This window comes from Rana temporaria, chromosome 8, assembly GCF_905171775.1.
Source record: "Rana temporaria chromosome 8, aRanTem1.1, whole genome shotgun sequence".
In the NCBI taxonomy this organism is placed as follows: domain Eukaryota; kingdom Metazoa; phylum Chordata; class Amphibia; order Anura; family Ranidae; genus Rana; species Rana temporaria.
In genome coordinates this window covers 45,126,534-45,147,083 of record NC_053496.1, presented here as the reverse complement: position 1 = coordinate 45,147,083, position 20,550 = coordinate 45,126,534, and the positions used below count along the sequence as shown (strand labels likewise).

The 20,550-nt window shown below is 44.0% G+C and overlaps 1 protein-coding gene across 1 annotated transcript in view; it reads left to right on the top strand.

The window, feature by feature from the left end:
- The window catches only part of CFAP58 (cilia and flagella associated protein 58), a 115,768-nt gene that overhangs the window by 92,061 nt on the left and 3,157 nt on the right, over positions 1–20,550 (top strand). Inside the window, exons 16-17 of the mRNA XM_040361658.1 lie at positions 13,623–13,742; positions 17,801–17,934. Coding sequence (XP_040217592.1) covers positions 13,623–13,742; positions 17,801–17,934 — 254 coding nt within the window. The remainder of the gene's footprint in view (positions 1–13,622; positions 13,743–17,800; positions 17,935–20,550) is intronic.

Genomic DNA, 20,550 nt, shown 5'->3' with positions numbered 1-20,550 from the left:
ATAAACTGATCTTGCTGAGAGCAGAATCATTTTTAAGGTCCTAGTTTTAAGTGCTGCTGTCACTTGTGCTGGTGGTCATATTGCTTACAGAACCATTAGTCATGACAGTTCACGCTAGGTGCTTAGCGGGAGTCAGATCTAGACCGAAAAAGACCTGAACAATGCCGGTGAATTCAGGGAATTATACCTGGGTTGTGCATCATTGACATAATGGGTGCTTGGGAACGCAAAGCAAGGACTGGTACTGATGTAAAGTACATAAATGCTGCACAAGTTGCAACATATTTTAAAGTGAAATGTCTTGCACAGTTGTACAGGCTTCTGTTCTGTATGGAAATTTAGGGCTCTTTCACACGGAGCGGACCGTTTCCGGGTCCGCTCCGTGTGTCTCCGTCAGCTCAGCGGGGATCCCCGCTCAGCTGTCGGCGGATAGGGCAGTCCCCGCACACAGTGCAGGGACCGCCCTGTCTCTGCTCCGCTGTCCCCTATGGGGAACCTGATGCAGACGGACCGTCTGTCCGTCTGCATCAGTTCCGCTCCGCCGAACGGAAGAAAAATAGGGTTTCTTCCGTTCGGAAAAGCGGATCCTGACTGACGCGGACGCTAGCGGATGCTCCATCCGCTAACGGACGCGTTCCCATAGGGATTCATTACAAGTCCGTTAACGGACTTTTAATGAGCGGACGAACGGTCCGCTAGTGTGAAAGGACCCTAAAGCAGAACTTTAGTCTGACCTTTTAAAGTGTTTATTACCCAAAATAATAAAAAAATGGATGCTGTTTCCTTAAAGCATGAAGATCAACACAGTGCTTATGCTGTGTAATTCCCCCCCCCCCATATCACCTGAAATACCTGGCTGATCCTGCCTGGTTCTGCCCTCCCCTCTGTAAACTGACCACGGTTTATCATGGCTGCTGAGCCCTGACACTGTGATCAGTTTACGTGCCTCCGTCATCCGCAGCCCTGCTCTCTGCTCTCCTGTGTCTTCCCCCCCTCCCCTCCCTGTCTGTCAGCTCCTCCCATGCCATGATCCTCCCCTCCTGCTGCTATCATATCTGTAGTATAAGCATCCCATCCCCTCTGTTAAATAACATTATGTGTCCCTGTGCCTGTGCTGTATAAAAAAAGGTGCAGATTTCTACCTATATCAGAGTGTCTCCCAGCACTCATGTGACTCATTGGCTGTCAGCCAGCAGAGGAGAGAGCTGAGGAGTTACGTGAGCGCAATATATTTTGTTATACAGCACAGGCACAGAGACATACAATGTTATTTAACAGAGTAGGAGGGCATGCTTATACTATAGTGGCTTAACAACCACATCTATGTATTAAGGTGAAAAACCTTCTGTGTAGCATATTATTCCTCCTATTGCTATTGGATCATCCTCATCGGTGTCTTCTTCAGCTCTGTTGGGTGAGACCAAGACCTTTCCTGCGTCCACAAGGCCCATTATGTCCACTTCATACATTTTGTCGGTTTGCAAGCTCTGATGTCATCTTCAGCATAGTCTACCTCTGACCCTTCCGGGTCTACATTACTAACTGTACCTGAGGCCCCTAATTACATCTCTGATTCAGATTTTACCCAATCTACTTCTGGAGAGGCTGTTTTTAAGCAATATAACTTTTTCTACTTACTAACAAATCATTTTCTTGATGCCCCATGAGGGACAAAAGTTCCATCCACTCTGTGTTATTGGATCTTTGTTCTACTTCAGTGGTTCTCAACCTGGGGGTCGGGACCCCCTCATGGTCAAATGATGATTTGTCAGGGGTCACCAAATCCTGGGCTGTACCTGAAGCCCACGCTGCTCTCCCAGCCTTTTAGCAGCCGCTCAGCTGGGCTGTTTCTGGAGGCCGCCCACTCAGCCTTTTCGCAGCCGCCCACTCAGTTTACAGCATGGCTGGGGGAAAGAGACTAGAGGTCAGCCTACTGGTGAGGAATGTGAAGTCAGAGGGGCTGGAGGAGACCCTATCCTGATTTTGGCATTGGTGTCACTGCTACGAGACACCACACAGTCGGAGACACAGTGAGTAACACTATCTGTGATTAGAGTTGCCATTAAAAGTCCCCACTACAGTTCTCAGATCAGCAGATGACCTTGATCAAGAGCACCCAAGTTGGCCGATCAGAACTCCCCCCAGCATTGCCACTGATCCCAACTTCCCGCCAGCACTGCCACTCATCCCATTCCCCCGAAAGGAGAAAAATAGAGAATACATGGAAGAGAGAGGAAAAGAGGGGGAGGAACAAAGCAAAAGGGAGAGGCAGAATACGAGAACGCGCAAAAAAGAAGGCTAGAGAGAGGGATGGGGGGGAAATTAGTATAGAGAGAGATAAAAGGAAAAGAAAGGAGAACAAAAAGAAAGAGTGGTACATCCCAAAATGTACCATAAAGGGGTTTTAATATTGTACGAGTGAAAGGGACTCAGGGAACGCTAAATGTCCGTGGGTTAGGGGCGCAAATTACTTGTCTTGCCTTAGGTACCCTGACAACCCATGCTACAAAAATTTTACTGTTGGGGGTCCCCACAACTTGGGAAATTTTATCAAGGGGTCACGGCTCTAGAAAGGTTGAGAACCACTGATCTACTTGCTCAAAAAAAATGGAGGCATGACAGCAGTGTTAATTTCATCAACAAAAAATATTTTCATCAACTAAATTAACACTATTTTAGTTGACTTTACACTGACCTTGCTTTGTGCACTGGTGTGCAGTCATTTTGGAACAGGAAGGGGCCATCCCCAAACTGTTCCCACAAAGTTGGGAATATGATATTGTCCAAAATGTCTTGGCATGATGACGCCTTAAGGGTTCCCTTCACTGGAACTAAGGGGCCAAGCCCAACCCCTGAAAAACAACCCCACACCATAATCCCCCTCCACCAAATGATTTGGACCAGTGCACAAAGCAAGGTCCATGAAGACATGGATGAGCGACTTTGGGGTGGAGGAACTTGACTGGCCTGCACAGAGCCTTGACCTCAACCCAATAGAACACTTTTGGGATGAATTAGAGCGGAGACTGCAGGACAGGCCTTCTTGTCTACATCAGTGCCTGACCTTTACAAATTCTTCTGAAAGAATGGTCAAACATTCCCATAGACACACTCCTAAACCTTGTGGACAGCCTTCCCAGAAGAGTTGAAGCTGTTATAGCTGCAAAGAGTGGGGCAGCTCAATATTGAACCCTACGGACTTAAGGCCCATACACACGATCGCATAATTGTGTTATGGAACGATTTTGTCAGATAATCCGACTATCTGTATGCTCCATCGGACAATTGTTTTCGGAATTTCTGACAACAAATGTTGAATAGCCATACTCTCAAATTGTCCGACAACAAATGTGTTCCGTTGGATTGTGTACACAAATCCGTCGGACTAAAATCCAAAGTACAAACACTCATGCTCCGAACCAATGCTAACCATCAGACAACATTAGCATAAGTTGCCCAAAGGGTGGCGCTAAAGAGCAGAAAAACCACAGAGTTTCGAGAATGTTGGTTGAAAAAGTTCTGCTGTCTGTATGCAGAACAAGTTCACGGCCAACGACCTTGAGACAAAATTCAACGGCTTTGTCCAACGGAAATCCGATCATGTGTATGAGGCTTAAGGATGGCAGTAAAGTTCATGTGCGTGTAAAGTCAGGTGTCCCAATACTTTTGACAATATAGTGTATTTTGATCTGGGAAATTAGGCCAACGATTGACTTGCCTTTCTGTGGACCAAAATTGCTGGAGTTCCTGAGCAGCTGAACTTAGTGAAAGTTTGTTTATCCAACCTAGTTAACTATGTAACCATGTAATCACAAAAGCCAGGCGGCGACTGCCCCTGTCACAGCTCACCTGTCTGAATCAATCCTCCAGATGTTCTATTGTGTCCAAACAAGCAAAACACCAAATCCATTTCTGTCCTTGCACCCTCCAACACATCGTACAAAAACATCTTTTAAATGAAATGCCCGCAGTGACCTATTGAGTGCTTATCAGCGGAGAGTGTGCTGTAACAGCAGAGCGGGCGCAGAGATATGTGCTCGGCGCCCGCACTCAACTGCTGGCAAGGGAGCACTTGCGGGCTTTAATTCTTCTGCCTGTTTGTTGGCCTGCCGCAGTGGCAGAATGAAACGCAGCTCCTGGGGCCTACTCTGTAAACACCGACTATTGTATTTCACCGTCCCCATTCCCAATTCGCCCAGCAAGGATTGTATTAAACAACTTGGCACGGTCCCGATGCCCTTTAAAAAAAAAAAAAAAGACTCCCCCTTGCCAACTCATTTTGTGATGCTGTTTCTGCACCACAGTGGATACTTCAGCAGGGAGCTGCTTTTCTCTATTCTGCTAATATTGGCCATAATTATTTGGATTTTTTTTTGGTGAAAAGCCATCGGATTCAGCACTCTTTGTCTTTCTGGACAATTACTGGCAGCCTAAATGCAATCTCACTGTAAGTGCCCAGTCATTGCCAAGCCTTTTCTCACTCCAACATTCTCATGTCTTTATGTCACATAGGCACGCAATATAGATTGCTATTTTTTTTTTTTTTTTGCAGCTTGACAATCAATGTCATATACACATTTTTATTTCACTTTTACAGAAGTCATTTTGTAGCTAAAGGACCAGGCCACTTTTTGCGATTCGGCACTGCGTCGTTTTAACTGACAATTGCGCGGCCGTGCGACATGGCTCCCAAACAAAATTGACGTCTTTTTTTTCCCGAGCTTTCTTTTGGTGGTATTTGATCACCTCTGCGGTTTTTATTTTTTGCGGTATAAACAAAAATAGAGCGATCATTTTGAAAAAAATTCAATATTTTTTACTTTTTGCGATATTAAATATCCCCAAAAAAGATATAAAAAAAATGTTTTTCCTCAGTTTAGGCCTTCTACATATTTTTGGTAAAAAAAATCGCAATAAGCGTTTATTGATTGGATTGCGTAAAAGTTATAGCGTCTACAAAATAGGGGATAGTTTTATCACATTTTTTTATTAATTCATTTGTTAGAATTAACTTTCTTTGCAAACATTCTGCAAGTCTGCTGCAAGTTCCGGTTCAGTTATGCTGTGTAATAGTCATCCCACCACAGGGGGCACTGTGGTTGAATTTTCATGCTGTAGACTTGCAGAGCTCTTACTTAGAATCACCACTGCAACTTTGCTCTTGCTAGAGACTTGCCACACACATTTGCTACAAAGTGGAACATTTTTAACTTGAACTTGTGCTTCAAGTGCTCTGCAAGTGTATAACTTGCCAGTGAAAATGTGCAGCAAGTTAAAGTGGTTGTATAGGGACATTTTTTACTTTTACCTACAGGTAAGCCTATAATACGGCTTACCTGTAGGTATAAAGAATATCTCCTAAACCTGTATGGTTTAGGAGATATGCCCCCTGCAATGCGCTGCTGATTGCAGCGGCGCATGCGCAGCGGGGATCCTCGGCTAAAGGGCCGGCAGCCGCCGGACCTTGCTGGAATGAAATCTCCCGCGCGCATGCGCAGGAGTGACGACATCGCCGCTCCAGCCTATAACAGCGTTGTCAATGCAAAAAAAAAAAAGTGCGGGTATACAACCGCTTTAACAGGTTTACAATTCAGCACTGTCACAAATTTGCGGCAAATTATCCTTGCTATCTGGGACACATTAAGGGCTCGTTTAGACTTGTAGTTGGGGGGGGGGGGATTTTTAGGTTGCATTAATAGGGGGTTCTCCTCACTGCCTGTCTAATGGCGGTTAAGATGCAAGTCTCAACCTAACCTATCTGTGTACAAACTTATTAGGTCCGCTGCAATTATCAAAAACAAGTGTTTCGTTCCAGTAAAAACAACAGCATTTTATTCAGACAAACCCAGTAGGCTGCTAAGGCTCTCTGCTTAGCTAACCCATAGTGCTCTTGAAATACTTTGTCATGTAATATATGTTTAATAACTATTAAAGGTCCACTCTATAGCAATTTTACTGTTAGATGGTGGCACCTGTGCGCCAGATTACGTATATATACTCTTCTGTGTAAGGGGCCTGAATGCGCGCCACCGGTGGCTCGCTTCTGCTGTGATTACATACAGCCGGAAGCTGATTGGCGACTGCACGGTACCCCATGGAAAAGAGTACCGCTCCAAGCCCTGCGACCTATGGTGTGCTCCCGCCCTGTAGTACTGACAGGTGCAGACTCTGCACTGATCTGTAGAAAAAATAAATTTTCCTGGACTGCCGCACTCTGATAGGCGATTTATTGAAACAAAATAAAAAAAGGATAAAATCCAAAGCTGTATAACATCCAAAAAATCATGCAACACTGCAATCAATGGTAAAAAGTGGACATAGGGGACAAAAAAGCTAACATGTTTCACATCATGGATAGATGCTTAGTCATAGCTGGGCACGGTACCCCATGTCCTCCTGCACCCGCTGACCACACAGAGACAGAACTGCAATCCGCCTATCTAAACAAGGCAGATCGCCATTCTGACAGTGCATATTTTTTTAGCAGTGATCACTGTATTAGTGTCACTGGTCCCAAAAAGTGTCAGAATGTCCGCAGAAATATCGCAGTCCTGCTATAAGTCGCTGATCGATGAAATTACTAGTTAAAAAAAAATAATAATAATAATAATATCCCATAGTTTGTAGACGCTAGAACTTTTGCGGAAAACCAATCAATATACGGTTATTGGGTTTTGCTTTTTACCAAAAATATATAGCAGAAAGTAAAAAAAAAAATGTTTGCTTATTTTGTTTTATAGCTAAAAAAAATAAAATCACAGAGGTGATTAAAAATACCACCAAAAGAAAGCTCTATTTGTGGAAAAAAGGATATAAATTTTATTTGGGTACAGCTTTGCATGACCACGCAATTGTAACACATTTCGAAGGTCAAGTGGTTGGTTGGGTGTCCTTTGCAAAGTGAAATTTCACTACATTTCCTAAGCTCCAGGGAAATTTACCTGCAAAGTGCACAATCCCTTTGCAAAGAGAACAGAAGATTTAGCTTTAGTAAATTGAAGCCTGTGTGTGAATAGCATTTATTTTTCAGAAATGCGCAGGCAAGGAAAGTACACGGGAGAAGGTAGGGGAGGGGTTTTCTCTTCCTAGAATTACATCAGATATAGAAATATCAAGGTTAATCAAATGTAATTGTATATGTTGGATATAAAATACTTAGCAATTTAAATAATTTCCTTTTGGATTTAAAATTAAGAGATTAAGCTTTTCTCAAGTTTATTTTTTTATTTTTATTTTTTATGTTTATTTCTTTAACTGTAAATTCCAGCTGAAGACCCCATGGGGGAGGAGGCAATGTGCTGGCTATGCAGGAATTGAGGAGCCTGCTTGATAAATTGTTTTGAGATGGAAGTCAGCAGGTGGTGGACAATATTGAGTGTTTATCTACAGATAACGCTCTCAGCATTTCCCATCATCAAACCTTTATTTGAGAGTGAAGTGGCAGTGTCTTGTAGAGAGATACTACAGGTCGATATTATGATCTTTTATTTTTGAAGCATACAACTAAGCCAAATGTGGCTTATGTGGAGCATGGTTTACTAGCATTATCCTATGACACACCTACTTTATGGCAGGAAAATGTGATCAAGTCCCATCAAAACGTATTTCACGGTATCAAGTACATTATGGGCAACCTACACATCTTTTGAGTATTTGAGACCTTCTTGAATATTGGCTTCCTCCAGCGTTTGAGAAGTTTTCATTTGGCTGGAAGAGAAGATGTAGTCAATTAAAAGTGGGCCGTCAGATATACGGTAGATTAGGTAGATTTAAACCCAGTGGCGGCTGGTGCATACATTTTTTTTGGGGGGGGCGGGGGGTTCAAACAAACTGAAAAAAAATAAACATCAATTGGAGCTACTGTGCCCATCAAACATAGCCACTGTGCCCATCAAACGCAGCCACTGTGCCCATCAAACGCAGCCACTGTGCCCATCAAACGCAGCCACTGTGCCCATCAAACGCAGCCACTGTGCCCATCAAACGCAGCCACTGTGCCCATCAAACGCAGCCACTGTGCCCATCAATTGCTGACACTGTGCTCATCAATTTCTGCCAGTGTGCCCATCAATTGCTGCTACTGTACCCCATCAAATGCTGCCAGTGTGCCCATCAATTGCCGCTACTGTGCCCCATCTGATGCTGCCAGTGAACCCCATCAGATGCTGCCAGTGTGCCCCATCAGATGCTGCCAGTGTGCCCCATCAGTGTGCCCATCAATTGCCGCTACTGTGCCCCATCAGATGCTGCCACTGTGCCCCATCAGATGCTACTGTGCCCCATCAGATGCCGCTACTGTGCCCCATCAGATGCAGCTACTGTGCTCCATCAGATGCTGCCAGTGTTCCCCAATCAGATGCTGCCAGTGTACCCCATCAGATGCTGACAGTGTGCCCCATCAAATGCTGCCAGTGTGCCCATCAATTGCCGCTACTGTGCCCCTTCAGATGCTGCCACTGTGCCCCATCAGATGCTGCCAGTGTGTCCCTTCAGATGCCGCTACTGTGCCCCATCAGATGCCCCTACTGTGCCCCATCAGATGCAGCTACTGTGCCCCATCAGATGCTGCCTGCACTTACCTGTCTCTGAGTTGGTCAGCGGGAGTCTCCTGCATGTCCTCCATGTCTTTTTCTGTCCCCTCTCAGGCATCCAATCACAGCGCCTGACGTTTCAGCCAATCAGGTGACTGGTAACAGACCCGGCAACCTGATTGGCTGAGAGGCGGATTTAGTGTTAGCAAAGCGAATTCCTTGGCTTTGCCAACACACAGCTGAGTGAACAGCGAACGCCCAGCATGGCGCCCGCTGTTCACATTTTTGGGCGCCTATTGGCTTTAATCAGGCGCTTCCAAAAAACACCCCCGCCAGTGTAATTCTGGTGCCCGGCACCCGAAAAGGGGACGAACACCTGAATAGGGGGTGTCAGCAACGACCATAGATAGATTCATGCAATGCATGAATCTATCTATGGTAATAGAGCGGTGCAGGAGAGAGGGGGCGGTGCTCATGCGCCCTTTATGGACGTACCGCCACTGTTAAAACCCTAGCTCAGGGGGTGCTCAACTCGGAGCCCTCTGATGTGGCCCACAACCTCACACCAGGCAAGAGCACGCCCATGCTCTGGGATGGCGGGTCGGCAAGGCCAGATCGCGATCAATGGGTTGACGACCCGCCATCCCAGAGCATCAGAGTGCATGGAGCCAGCAGTGGAGGAATCATGTGTTTTTAGACGGAGCAGGAGCCGTATAAGCCAATGCTTTCTCTGTCCCAGGCAGAGTGATACCAAGTGTACCAAGGAGTTTTGGTTCATTCAGAAAGTTCACCACCACACCTGCAAGATGTAATAGAAGTCTATGGCTCAATGCAGGTAACCCACAAGAAAGCCACGGGTAAGCATCAGCACATCAGCGTGAAAGTGGCCTTATGGGGGGGGGGGCTCAGGACAATAAGGGCTAGTTTACATTTGCAGTTTGGGGGGGCAGTAAAACCCCATAGTTCATTGTGGCCAATGACCGGTTACCAAACCACCTAAGTGGCCCTTGTTCTTCAAAAGGTTGAGCACCCCCGCCCTAACTGAATGACATTAGGTTTACAGCAGTGTGTATTCTAAATTATTTCCATTTTCTTTTTAATAAAATACCTAAATCACCTTTATTCATGGGTATCATTACTATATAGGATTTATATAGTGCCAACAGTTTGCACAGCGCTTTACAAAGTAAAATGAGGACCGTACAGTTGCAATAGAAGAGGGTTAGGAGAGCCCTGCTTATTAGGGGCTATAATCTAAAGCAGGGGTCTCCATACTTTTCAAGCAAAGGGCCAGTTTACGGTCTTTCAGACTTCAGGGGGGCCGAATCGGGTATAAAAATGCCCCAGGGCCGAGCATCAGTGAGAATAAACATGGCCCCAGTGTTGGGGGGTAGTAGGGAGGAGGAATAGTGCTCCATCATTGCTATTAGTCTAAGAAATAGTGCCCCATTGTTGGTGCCATTGGGAGGAATAGCGCCTCATATCATTGGAAGCAATACTCCCCCAAGGGCCGGATGAAGACTAGCAAAGGGCCACATCCGGCCCTCGGGCCACAGTTTGGAGACCCCTGATCTAAAGGAAGAGGCGAGTGATAAACAGGCAATAAGAGTGTGAGAAATTGATTGTCTAATGTGTTTTTGGTAGAGGTGGGATAGGTTTGCCTATAGAGCCGAGTTTTCATGGGTTGCCTAAAGGTAGGCAGAGAAGGATTGCATTGACAGATCGGTGTAGGGAGGCCTATTGACTGTAATAGGCCATTTTAAATTACATGGAAACCCAATCACTTCAATCTCATGTAATCTTTAACATACTACATTTCTCAGACAATGTCCTGGTCAGAGTGACTCTCCTTGATGCCATAACAGACACGATCCCAGTGTCTGCTCACAGAAGCACATTGCTCATGCAGCAGTTTGTCTCCAGGATAGCCCTAAACCATACTCGGCATCAACACTAAAAAGGGCTGTGCACACCTGCACCATCAGTGTGCTGGTTGTCTGCAAAACCTGGACTCAGGATTGAAGGATTCATCCCTCCCAATGCTCTGTAAAGCCTCTGGGCTCCAGGACTCACATTGGGTTCTACCAGTCTATAATGAAACTGAAAATCCAGTTTCCACTGTATGACACAAGCACCCTGGAGCCCCTCAACATGCATCAATGAGAACCATGAGTAAAACCTAACCCTTCTCAAACTGTCACAGGACACCGCACTGTTACAATGCGTATGGCTGTGTACAGTTATTAACTTCTATAGGAGGTTGTACATAGCACCTGTGTGCTTGCCGACAGGAAAATATGCTGGAATTTACACTGTACAGTGAGAGACAGCTGTGTGAATGAGCTAAGGTTACCAGATTTTCTAATGAAATCCAGGGACATCCTACTGACCGTGTCAAGAAACCCACAACCTCATTTGTAGCCAGACCCACAAAACCATACCCCCATGTCATCATGGATTCTCCCACAACTACCAGTTCCTTTGTGTCTTCAGCACATGGATGTTCAAGTCTTGTTGGCCTCCCCCTACTTCCTGTAGCATTACTTCCTGTACTGAGCTCATGAACCAGTCCTACCAGTTCATTAGCATTTGAATAGGGGAAGCTCAACCCCTAAAAGCAAAAAATGCATCCAAAGTGCATCACTCTTATATCTATGCTAAAAATCACTAAAGTAGCCATAGCAAAACACTCCTAGGCACAAACATGGGGTGTCCATTTTCCCCTCACTACATACACTGGCACCTGGAAACTGAGACACATGGCAACCATAGCATGAGGCCTCAAATGTATTTGTATACTGTTGCAATAACAGACTCCTTCACTGGGAGCACCTGAACTCAGTAATTTAGATCTATTAGAATCATATGGTGTATTCCTCTTGTGTGTTTTCCATGTCAAAACAGGAACACAGATTCCTTTACACCCCACCTTCTACCTGCTTTCCTTCCCTGGGCTGTCAGAACCTTTTGCAGAGCTGATGAAACAAATGATGCCAGTGTTTTGCTCTTGTACAGGAGGAAGGGAGAATAATGGACGCTTTAGAAAAGTGGTTTTGTCAGCAATATCTTATTTAGAAGAGAGGAGGCTTTATAGATTTCCCTCCCTGTTCTTAATAAAGTTGTTTTCACATTCCCTCTTTTGCACCTGAATTGCATTCGCTTCGCGTTCCTCATTTTCTCATTTGGAGCTCGTAATAGAAAATGTTTTCAAATTCCACCATCTAAAGCAGACCTATAAGTATATACCCTCAATGCTGATCATACACTTATGGTCTGTACACACGGTCCACAAATCGGACGACAGGTCGTCCGACTTTTTTCGCTTAATAGTTGCAAGTAGAGATTGAATAGGTTACCAAAGTCATGAAAATTCTCGTACGACAGGAAAAAAAATCGGAAGTGATGTCATGCGTTGTAATGTATTTGTATTGTATTTTCGGAAGACAACTATACTGACTAAATGAAAATCATACGATTTCGTGCTTGTCCAATCGAATAATATCGAATGTTGTCATGATCGGCTATAGAAAGCTCGGTACTAACGATCTAATTATCGTACGATCCTTCCTCGGGGGGAAATACACCTATGCTTGCCATTAAGAGATGATAAATTGTGCGTTTTACCACACCTTGCCATAACACAGGATTCACGGAACACTGTGGTGCCATATATAATGAATGGTAAATGGCACCCAAATGTACTTTGCAAATTGCGCTAACTGTACATTTCTGTCCACTGTGTTGAAAAATTGATTCCTGTCCAGTTTTTAATGTGTTGTGGTGTGTTGGTGGCTCATTCAAAATGAATAGGCTACCTTAACACAATGCACATTATTTCACAAATTAACATGTTAATGTGTATGCGCTAATGCACTACAGTGCACATATGTGAAAAGTAAGGGGGCGGGGGAAACTGCCGCATCAGACTCCCACACTCTGGTCTTGTGACCAAATGCTGAAGAATTGGTGAAATGATTTTGGTCATAGTGGCTTAGGAAGTTTTCAGGAACAGCCAGTCAGCACTGTTGGGACAATCCTAGACCCTACACAGGGCTTGACAAATTTCCTTTGAATCTTGGAGCAGCTAAAAAAGTTAGGAGCCAGTTTTTCAAAACAGCGCCCAGAAAAAAAAGAAAGGGAGAAAGAAAGAGAAAAAATAGAAAAAAAAGGAAAAAATAGAAAAAAAGAAAAAGAGGGGAAAAAAAGAGATATAAATAAAAGAAAGGTGAAGAAAAAGAGAGAGAGTAAGATAAAAAAAAAGAGAGCAAGGGGGGGAAAAGAATGAGAGATAAAAAAGAGAGAGAGAAAAAAGAATGAAAGAGTGAGGGAGAGAGAAAAAGAGAGAATAAAAAAGAGAGAGAAAGAAAGGGAGAATGAAGCAGAGAGAGAGAATGGAAATGAGAGAGAGAGAGGGAGAAATAATTAAATAGAGAGAATGAAAAAGATAGAATGAGAGAGAGGGAGAAAAAGAGAATGAAACAGAGGGAGAGAGAGGAGAATGAGAAAAAGAGTATGAAAGAGAGAGAGTGAAAAAGAGAATGAACGAGAGAGAGAAAAAGAGAGAGTGGAAAAAGAGAGAGAGAAAAAACGAAAAAGAGAGAAAGAATGAAATAGAGAGTGAGAAAATGAGAGAGCTAAAGAATGAAAGAGAGAGAGAGAAAGAATGGAAAAGAGAATGAAAAAGAGAGAAAAAGAAAGAGAGAGACTGACTTAGTCTGATGTGTATAAGTACATAGACAGTGAGGTCCCCTCAGTTCCATGGTGTGTTCAGACGAATCCTCCAGAAGTGTGGCTCTCTCCCACCTCCACCTTCCTCGCATACACCCACCTCCAAGGCTGCTTTGCTCCCCTAAACACCTGTCTATGGGGGTTGAGGTTCCCACACCCAGCCAGTGAGATAAATTGTGCCCCCCAACTTATTGTAGGTGATGCCCTGCCCTCAGACGCAACAGGATGGGCTCGGTTTGCACTTCCCCAGGGGCTGATGAAGCAGTGGCACCCAGGCAGGCAGGCTGGAGTAGTGGGACGGGGAGCATGTTTATTTTAAATAATTAAAAGTGATGATCATTTTCTATTCTTTTTATCTTCTAGGAGAAAGAAAAGCTCTATGTGGAGTTGAAGCTCATTTTAGCACGACAACCAGGACCAGAAGCTGCTGAGCAACTGCAAATCTATCAACAGACAATACGGGAAAAGACAAAACAACTAAAGGCAAGGAGTCGTTGGCATGTGCATGCCTCATATGTATGGCTGTAAATTTTTCAGCTGCAAAAAGTTGAGAAACAAAATCCATGTTTTTGTGGTTGCAAAGCAGCCATCTTGTTTTCCTTAATGGCCTCAAGCTCTCTGCATGTTGGAAAATGCAGAAGAATATCAGGGATTAATGTCTGGCCTAAAGTAATGCTTTTTCACTGATGGCAAGTAATTCTTAAAACCTTTTTTAAGGTGCAAGTGGTGTGCTTAAAATAGCTAACTAAACTTTTCAACCGGTATGGTCAGTTCAATTCTAAAGGCTTGATGGGTTTATCTGGAGCCATCTATGTTTGTCTACGTCCAATGGTTTTAATTCTTTATATACTGTGGCGGTGGGACCCCGTACTACCTGAAAGATTGCTGGTTTACGCCAGATTTGGGAGAGAAAGACACGCTGATTGCACAGCTGTGTGTTGGGCTATTTAGTTGTACTCTGACTATGGCTCAGGGCCCCACCCAACAGACAGGAAGTCTGGGCTTGGGAGTCAGGTGGACTCCCATCCCTCTGAGAGGAGTCAGAGACGCTGCATGGGTGCAGTCAGAGCATGCATGTCTGCAGGTGGCAGATGTCATTGATGATTGAGCAGCAAGGCGCTGATCAGGAGTAAGCTAGGAGAGAGCTTAAGGCCCTTTTACACTTGCGGACCATATGTCCGCTTTTTCATCCATCTGTGTGCGGATGAAAAAGGAACATACTTTGGTCCCTATGAGATCGCAGGTGTCAGCGGATGAACATCCGCTGACACCCGATCTCGCCCGCCTCCACATTACTCCGATTCTGCAGACGGAGGAAAACCCTATTTTTCCTTCCGTCATCGGATCGGATGAACACGGACAGACGGTCCATGTTCATCCATAACCGTCATAGGGGAGAGCGGAAAAAAGACTGTCATCCGCCGGCTCAGCGGGGATCAACGGAGCCATCCCCGCTGAGCAAACGGAGGTTCACGGGGTGGATCATTACTGATCCGCCCCGTGTGAAAGGGCCCTAACTCTAGGAAACTGTTTGGTTCTGAGGAGCAGACTTAAAGTGGAGTTCCACCCATTTTTTTTATGTTTGTCTGTGCTGCATGCTCTAATCTCATAGTGTTCAGAATGGACAATTTTTATTTAATTTGTTGCTTGTAAATACCTTTATTTTGTAGTCCTTCATTACTTCCTCCTCCTTATTTGCCTAGGCTATTTGCAAGGGTTTCTGGGATAGGCATCATGTTTCCCAGTAGTCCTTGCAAACCTGACTGAAACCTATTACATTGCTTGTGCACTGAGCATGTGCGAGATAGAGCTGAAATCCAGGAAGTCATACAGTCTGGCTTCATGATGCCCACACTTAAGATGGCCACGGTCTATTTCTAGATTATAAACTATTTAAATGCTGTAACAACCTAACAAAACGGACCTTAGTTTACAGACTAACTTTACTAGAATACATTAAGCTTGTGTATTACAGGGATATTTATATTTAAAAAGTGAAATTGTGGGTGGAACTCCCCTTTAAGGCCTAGGCTAACAGCCGGATGGCAAGAATGAAAGCCAGGAGGCTAAAGTGTTGAGTATGCAAGATACAGTAATGGTGGAACCCCCCTGTGAGGACTACTGATGTATTTGTGAACTTTTTGTGCTTTTAAATAAAAGTGGGCTACCAGGCCCTTAAAAATTCAGTTCTGGACTGGCGTACACACCAAAAAACGCACCTACCGCTGGAGTCTGATCACCCCAATCTTACAATACTTACAATATATGGCCAAAAGGTTGTGGATACCTGACCATCACCCCTGTATGAGCTTGTTGGGTGCATAAAATCAACCGGTATGGTCAGCTCAATTCTAAAGGCTTGATGTGTTTATCTGGAGCCATCTATGTTTCTCTACGTCCAATGGTATTAATTCTTTACAGTATATGGCTAAAAGGTTGTAGATACCCGACCATCACCCCTGTATATGCTTGTTGGGTGCATAAAATCAAACACACAGCCATGCAATCGCTTTTAGCATACAACAGCCTATCAGCATTTGCCCAAACTTGTGGCAACAGTTTGGGGAAGGTTCTTTTGTATTCCAGCATGACTGTGCCCCGTGTACAAATGCAGCTCCATAAAGACATGGCTTGATGAGTTTGGTGTGGAAGATTTTGGGTGGGCCTGCACAGAGCCCTGACCTAAACCCTACTGAACATCTTTGGGATGATTTGGAGCACCGATTGTAAGCCAGGTCTTCTTATCCAAAATGAGTATATAACCACACAAATGTTCTTTTGACTAAATTGGTATATATTAGGGATGCACCGATATATCGGTGGCCGATACATATCGGCCGAAAACAGCATTTTTGGGCACCTGCCGAAACACATTAAAATTGCCGATAATGAACTTTGTGGGCGGGACCATTTCGTTTACAAGGGGGCACAGTTCTAATACATACACAGCCTGCCAAGACACACACGCTGGCCGCCAGACATGTACATAGCGCGGGCAGCGGCAGCCGCACTGTACAAATTGCGTGCCGACTGCCGATCGCGCTCCACCGGATTCCTCCTAGCTCCATTTCCTGTTTTTTGGACTCCCCCCTATGGGGGAGTCTTTTGGTCTAGTCCAGCGGCGTGAGCGGCGTGACGTCACGGCCGGAGGTGAGGGAGGACTCGGAGCGCTGGGCAAGCCAGAAGCTGTGTCGGAGCCTGTGACACAGAGTCAGACTAATCACACTGCCTGCCTAGGAGGAACCTAGTAGCAGTGTAACCTGATAAAATAGTAAGCACTAGCAGCACAGAACTTGTATGAAATGAAGATTTAACTTTGTTTGTGTTAAATGGCTGGATTCGGGGGGGGGGGGGGGGAGTGGTAAACTAACAGAGACTGACCAGCACTTTCCTAATGAAAAAATGGCAGATAAAAAAAAAATGATCTGCTATTTTTTCACAGTGAGGCTGCAATTAATGTTTTTTTTGGTAGTCAGAGAAGGCAAGCATGGCTCAATAACACACAAACGTTTTTTTTTTTAAAAACGTTTGTGTGTTATTGAGCCATGCTCTTGCCTTCTCTGACTATCAAAAAAAACATTAATTGCAGCCTCACTGTGCCATCACACGTCGCCACTGTGCCCATCATACGTCGTCACTGTGCCCATCAAACGCAGCCACTGTGCCCATCAAACGCAGCCACTGTGCCCATCAAACGCAGCCACTGTGCCCATCAAACGCAGCCACTGTGCCAACACACGTCGCCACTGTGCCCATCAAACAAAGCCACTGTGCCAACAGACATCGCCACTGTGCCCATCAAACGCAGCCACTGTGCCCATCAAACGCAGCCATTGTGCCATCACACGTCGCCACTGTGCCCATCAAACACAGCCACTGTGCCCATCAAACGCAGCCACTGTGCCAACACACGTCGCCACTGTGCCCATCAAACGCAGCCACTGTAACCAATTATATACTATTTGTGTCTAATTTTTTAATAAAAGTTTGGATTTTATTATATTGAATTGGAGCTTTTCAATTCTGGTTATTTTAAATCAATGAAGCTAATTAAAATGTCTCATGTAATACATACAATTATTGAAAAAAAATTAAAATAGGGGGAAAAAAGAAAAGTAATTTTCGGTTTCGGTTTCGGACTGAATTTTTTTTTCATTTCGGTTTCGTTTCGGTTCTGAAATTTCCATTTCGGTGCATCCCTAGTATATATCCTTGCAGACAAAGACCAAAATCTTTTGGAAAGCCCTCCCAGAAGAGTGGACGAAAGGGGGACGATTCTATATTATTGCCCATGGTTTTGGAAGGGGATACCCAACAAACTCTTGTGTGTGTGCTGGTCGGCTGTCTACAAACACTGGTCTTCTAGTTTATTTAACCCTAAAGAGGAGTAGTAATTACAAACAGCGTTTTGTTAATAAGAAGCCGTGTTTACCCCAAGCGTTGCATCTGCATGAAGTCCTTTAATGATTTTGTGGCACCCTTTGTATAGAGTTACAACCATTGGTACTCACAAAGACATCTCTCATTTTACTTGTTTGTAGGCTCTGTCATCAGAAGTGAACATGTACGAATCCCAGAATCGGGAATATAAGTATGAGGTTGAGAGACTGGCCAATGAGCTTCAGATCGTGAAGAAGAAATACCTTGCCCAAAAACGCAAAGAGCAACAAGCCGGGTAATGATGTTTCTTGTATTATTTCCTTTATGAATACAGTCTGCACCACTGGGTATATCAGAAAGATACTGGCTGAACCAAGACCTTTCACACAAGGTTATCCTCTCAAGTGGACCTATGCTTTGCCCAAGCATGGTAAAGCAGTAGGGTTACTTAAATGCCCTCCTAACCTCTTGCATTTATTTTATCTTCCCTTTGCTGTCCAACCAGCCCAAGTACAGGGACCATGTGATTTACTGCCTATCTTGTCATGATTTGATCCATTATTATGGATGGAAGGTACTGGATCCAAAAGTTGGTTCAGACTTTACGAATGTGAAGTGTAATCAGTGGTGTAGTAATGTAATCACTGGCTTTTGCTTAGCAGCTTTTTGTTCAAGAAATTGTATTACAAGTTTTCAAATGTTTCATACATAAATAACATTAGGAGGGATGTACAGGACGGTGCAAAAGACTTATGCAGGTGTGGAAAAATGCTGTAAACGAAGAAAGCTTTCAGAAATAGACGTGTTAATAGTCTATTTTTATCAGTTAACATAATGGACAGTAAATGAACAGAAGTGAAATCCAAATCAATTCAATATTTTGTGACCACCCTTTACCTTCAAACCAGCATCAATTCTAGGTAGACTCGCACACAGTCTTTGAAGGAACTCGGCAGGTAGGTTGTTCCAAACATCTTGGAGAACTAACCATAGATCTTCTGTGGATGTCGGCTGCCTCAAATCCTTCTCTCTTCATGTAATCCCAGACAGACTCCATTATTTTGAGATCAGGGCTCTGTGGGGGCTAAACCATCACTTCAGGACTCCTTGTTCTTATTTACACTGAAGGTATTTCTTAATGACATTGGCTGTATATTTGGGGTCATTGCCCTGCTGCAGTATAAATTTGGGACCAATCACACACCTGCCTGATATGGCATGATGGATAGGTATCTGCCTGTATTTCTCAGCATTGATCCTGGCCAAATCCCCAACTCCATTTGCAGAAATGCAGCCCCAAGCTTTCAAGGAGCCTCCACCATGCTTCACTGTTGTCTGCAGACACTCAATATTGTACCGCTGTCCAGCCCTACGCAAACAAACTGCCTCCTGCTACAGCCAAATATTTCACATTTTGACTCATCAGTCAAGAGCACCTGCTGTAATTTTCTGCACCCAGTTCCTATGTTTTCCTTCATAGTTGAGTAGCTTAGCCTTGTTTCCATGTCCTATGCAGACGTCTCCTTGACTATGATCTCATAGTCTGCCAGTCTATGGTCATCTGTATGCTGGGTACACATGGTCCAGCAAAAGCAAGCAGTGCATCTGATTTTATACTCAATTGAAAAAAATGTGTTTCTTAGATGTGTCATAATGGGATCTTTAAATAGTCAAAGCTGATTAATATTACAAATATCACAAAAGGAGAATTTGTATTCAATTGTTATAAATAATAGTGATGATGTTGCCCCTAACAATGGAAATAAAGTGAAAGTCCACGATTCAATTTTTATTTTTTTAATGTTTATTAAAATAGACAAATAAAATATAAACTAGCCATGCACTCACATTTACTTGTGCTCTGGAGTGGCACAAACTATGCAGAGCCTTGTATAATACAATTATCGCCACCGCCTGTGTCTCTGAGCCGGCGTGAGTTCCACTTGGGCCGGACGTGACGTCCGTGGAGACTCAGAACTTCCACCACTATTCAGACCTATTCAGACTATTCAGTTCTGAATAGTGGCGGAAGTTCAGAGTCTCCATTGACAACATGTCCGGCCCAGGTGGTAAGGGTCCTGGTGAGCCAAAGTGATCTGGTGAGTGCCCCCACTTACCTTAGGTGGTGGTGCATATCATTTAAAAAGAGAAGAGTGTATTAAGAACAGTATGTATCACTAATATACAAGTGGTGAAATTAAAAGAAGTGGATTTGAAGAGACACATTACATATATTTACAAGGACTTATTATAATTGTTGTTCAAAACTTTTGTTTTTTATAACAAGTTTCTCTGCATATGAGTCTTTTTTCATACATTTAGGTCCATATATATTTGTAGTTTTAGTTTGTTTCAGGTATTTACCTAAACAGTTTGAAGCTATAGTTATATAAGGGATATGAGCTGAAAGTGCACACTCTCAGGTTTAATTTGAGGGTATGTACATCTAAATTGAAGAAAGGGTTCTAGGAATTACAGCTCTTAAAAATAGCCACCCCCCCCCCCCCTTTTTCAAGGGACCAAAAGTAATTGGACAATTGAATCAAATGCTGCTTCATGGCCAGGTGTGGGCTATTCCTTTGTTATTTCTTCATCAATTAAGCAGGTAAAAGATCTTGAGTTGATTCCAATGCCGCGTACACACAATCTGAATTTTCCGACAAGAAAAGTTCGATGTGAGCTTTTGGTCGGAAATTCCGACCGTGTGTGTCAAAATTTCCGACAGCAAACATTTGAGAGCTGGTTCTCAAATTTTCCGACGGGAAAAGTTCTTGTCGGAAATTCCGATCGTATGTATGCAATTCCGACGCACAAAAATCCTACGCATGCTCGGAATCAATCCTTTGCATGCTCGGAATCATTTAACTTAATTTTTTTTTCGGCTCGTTGTAGTGTTGTACGTCACCACATT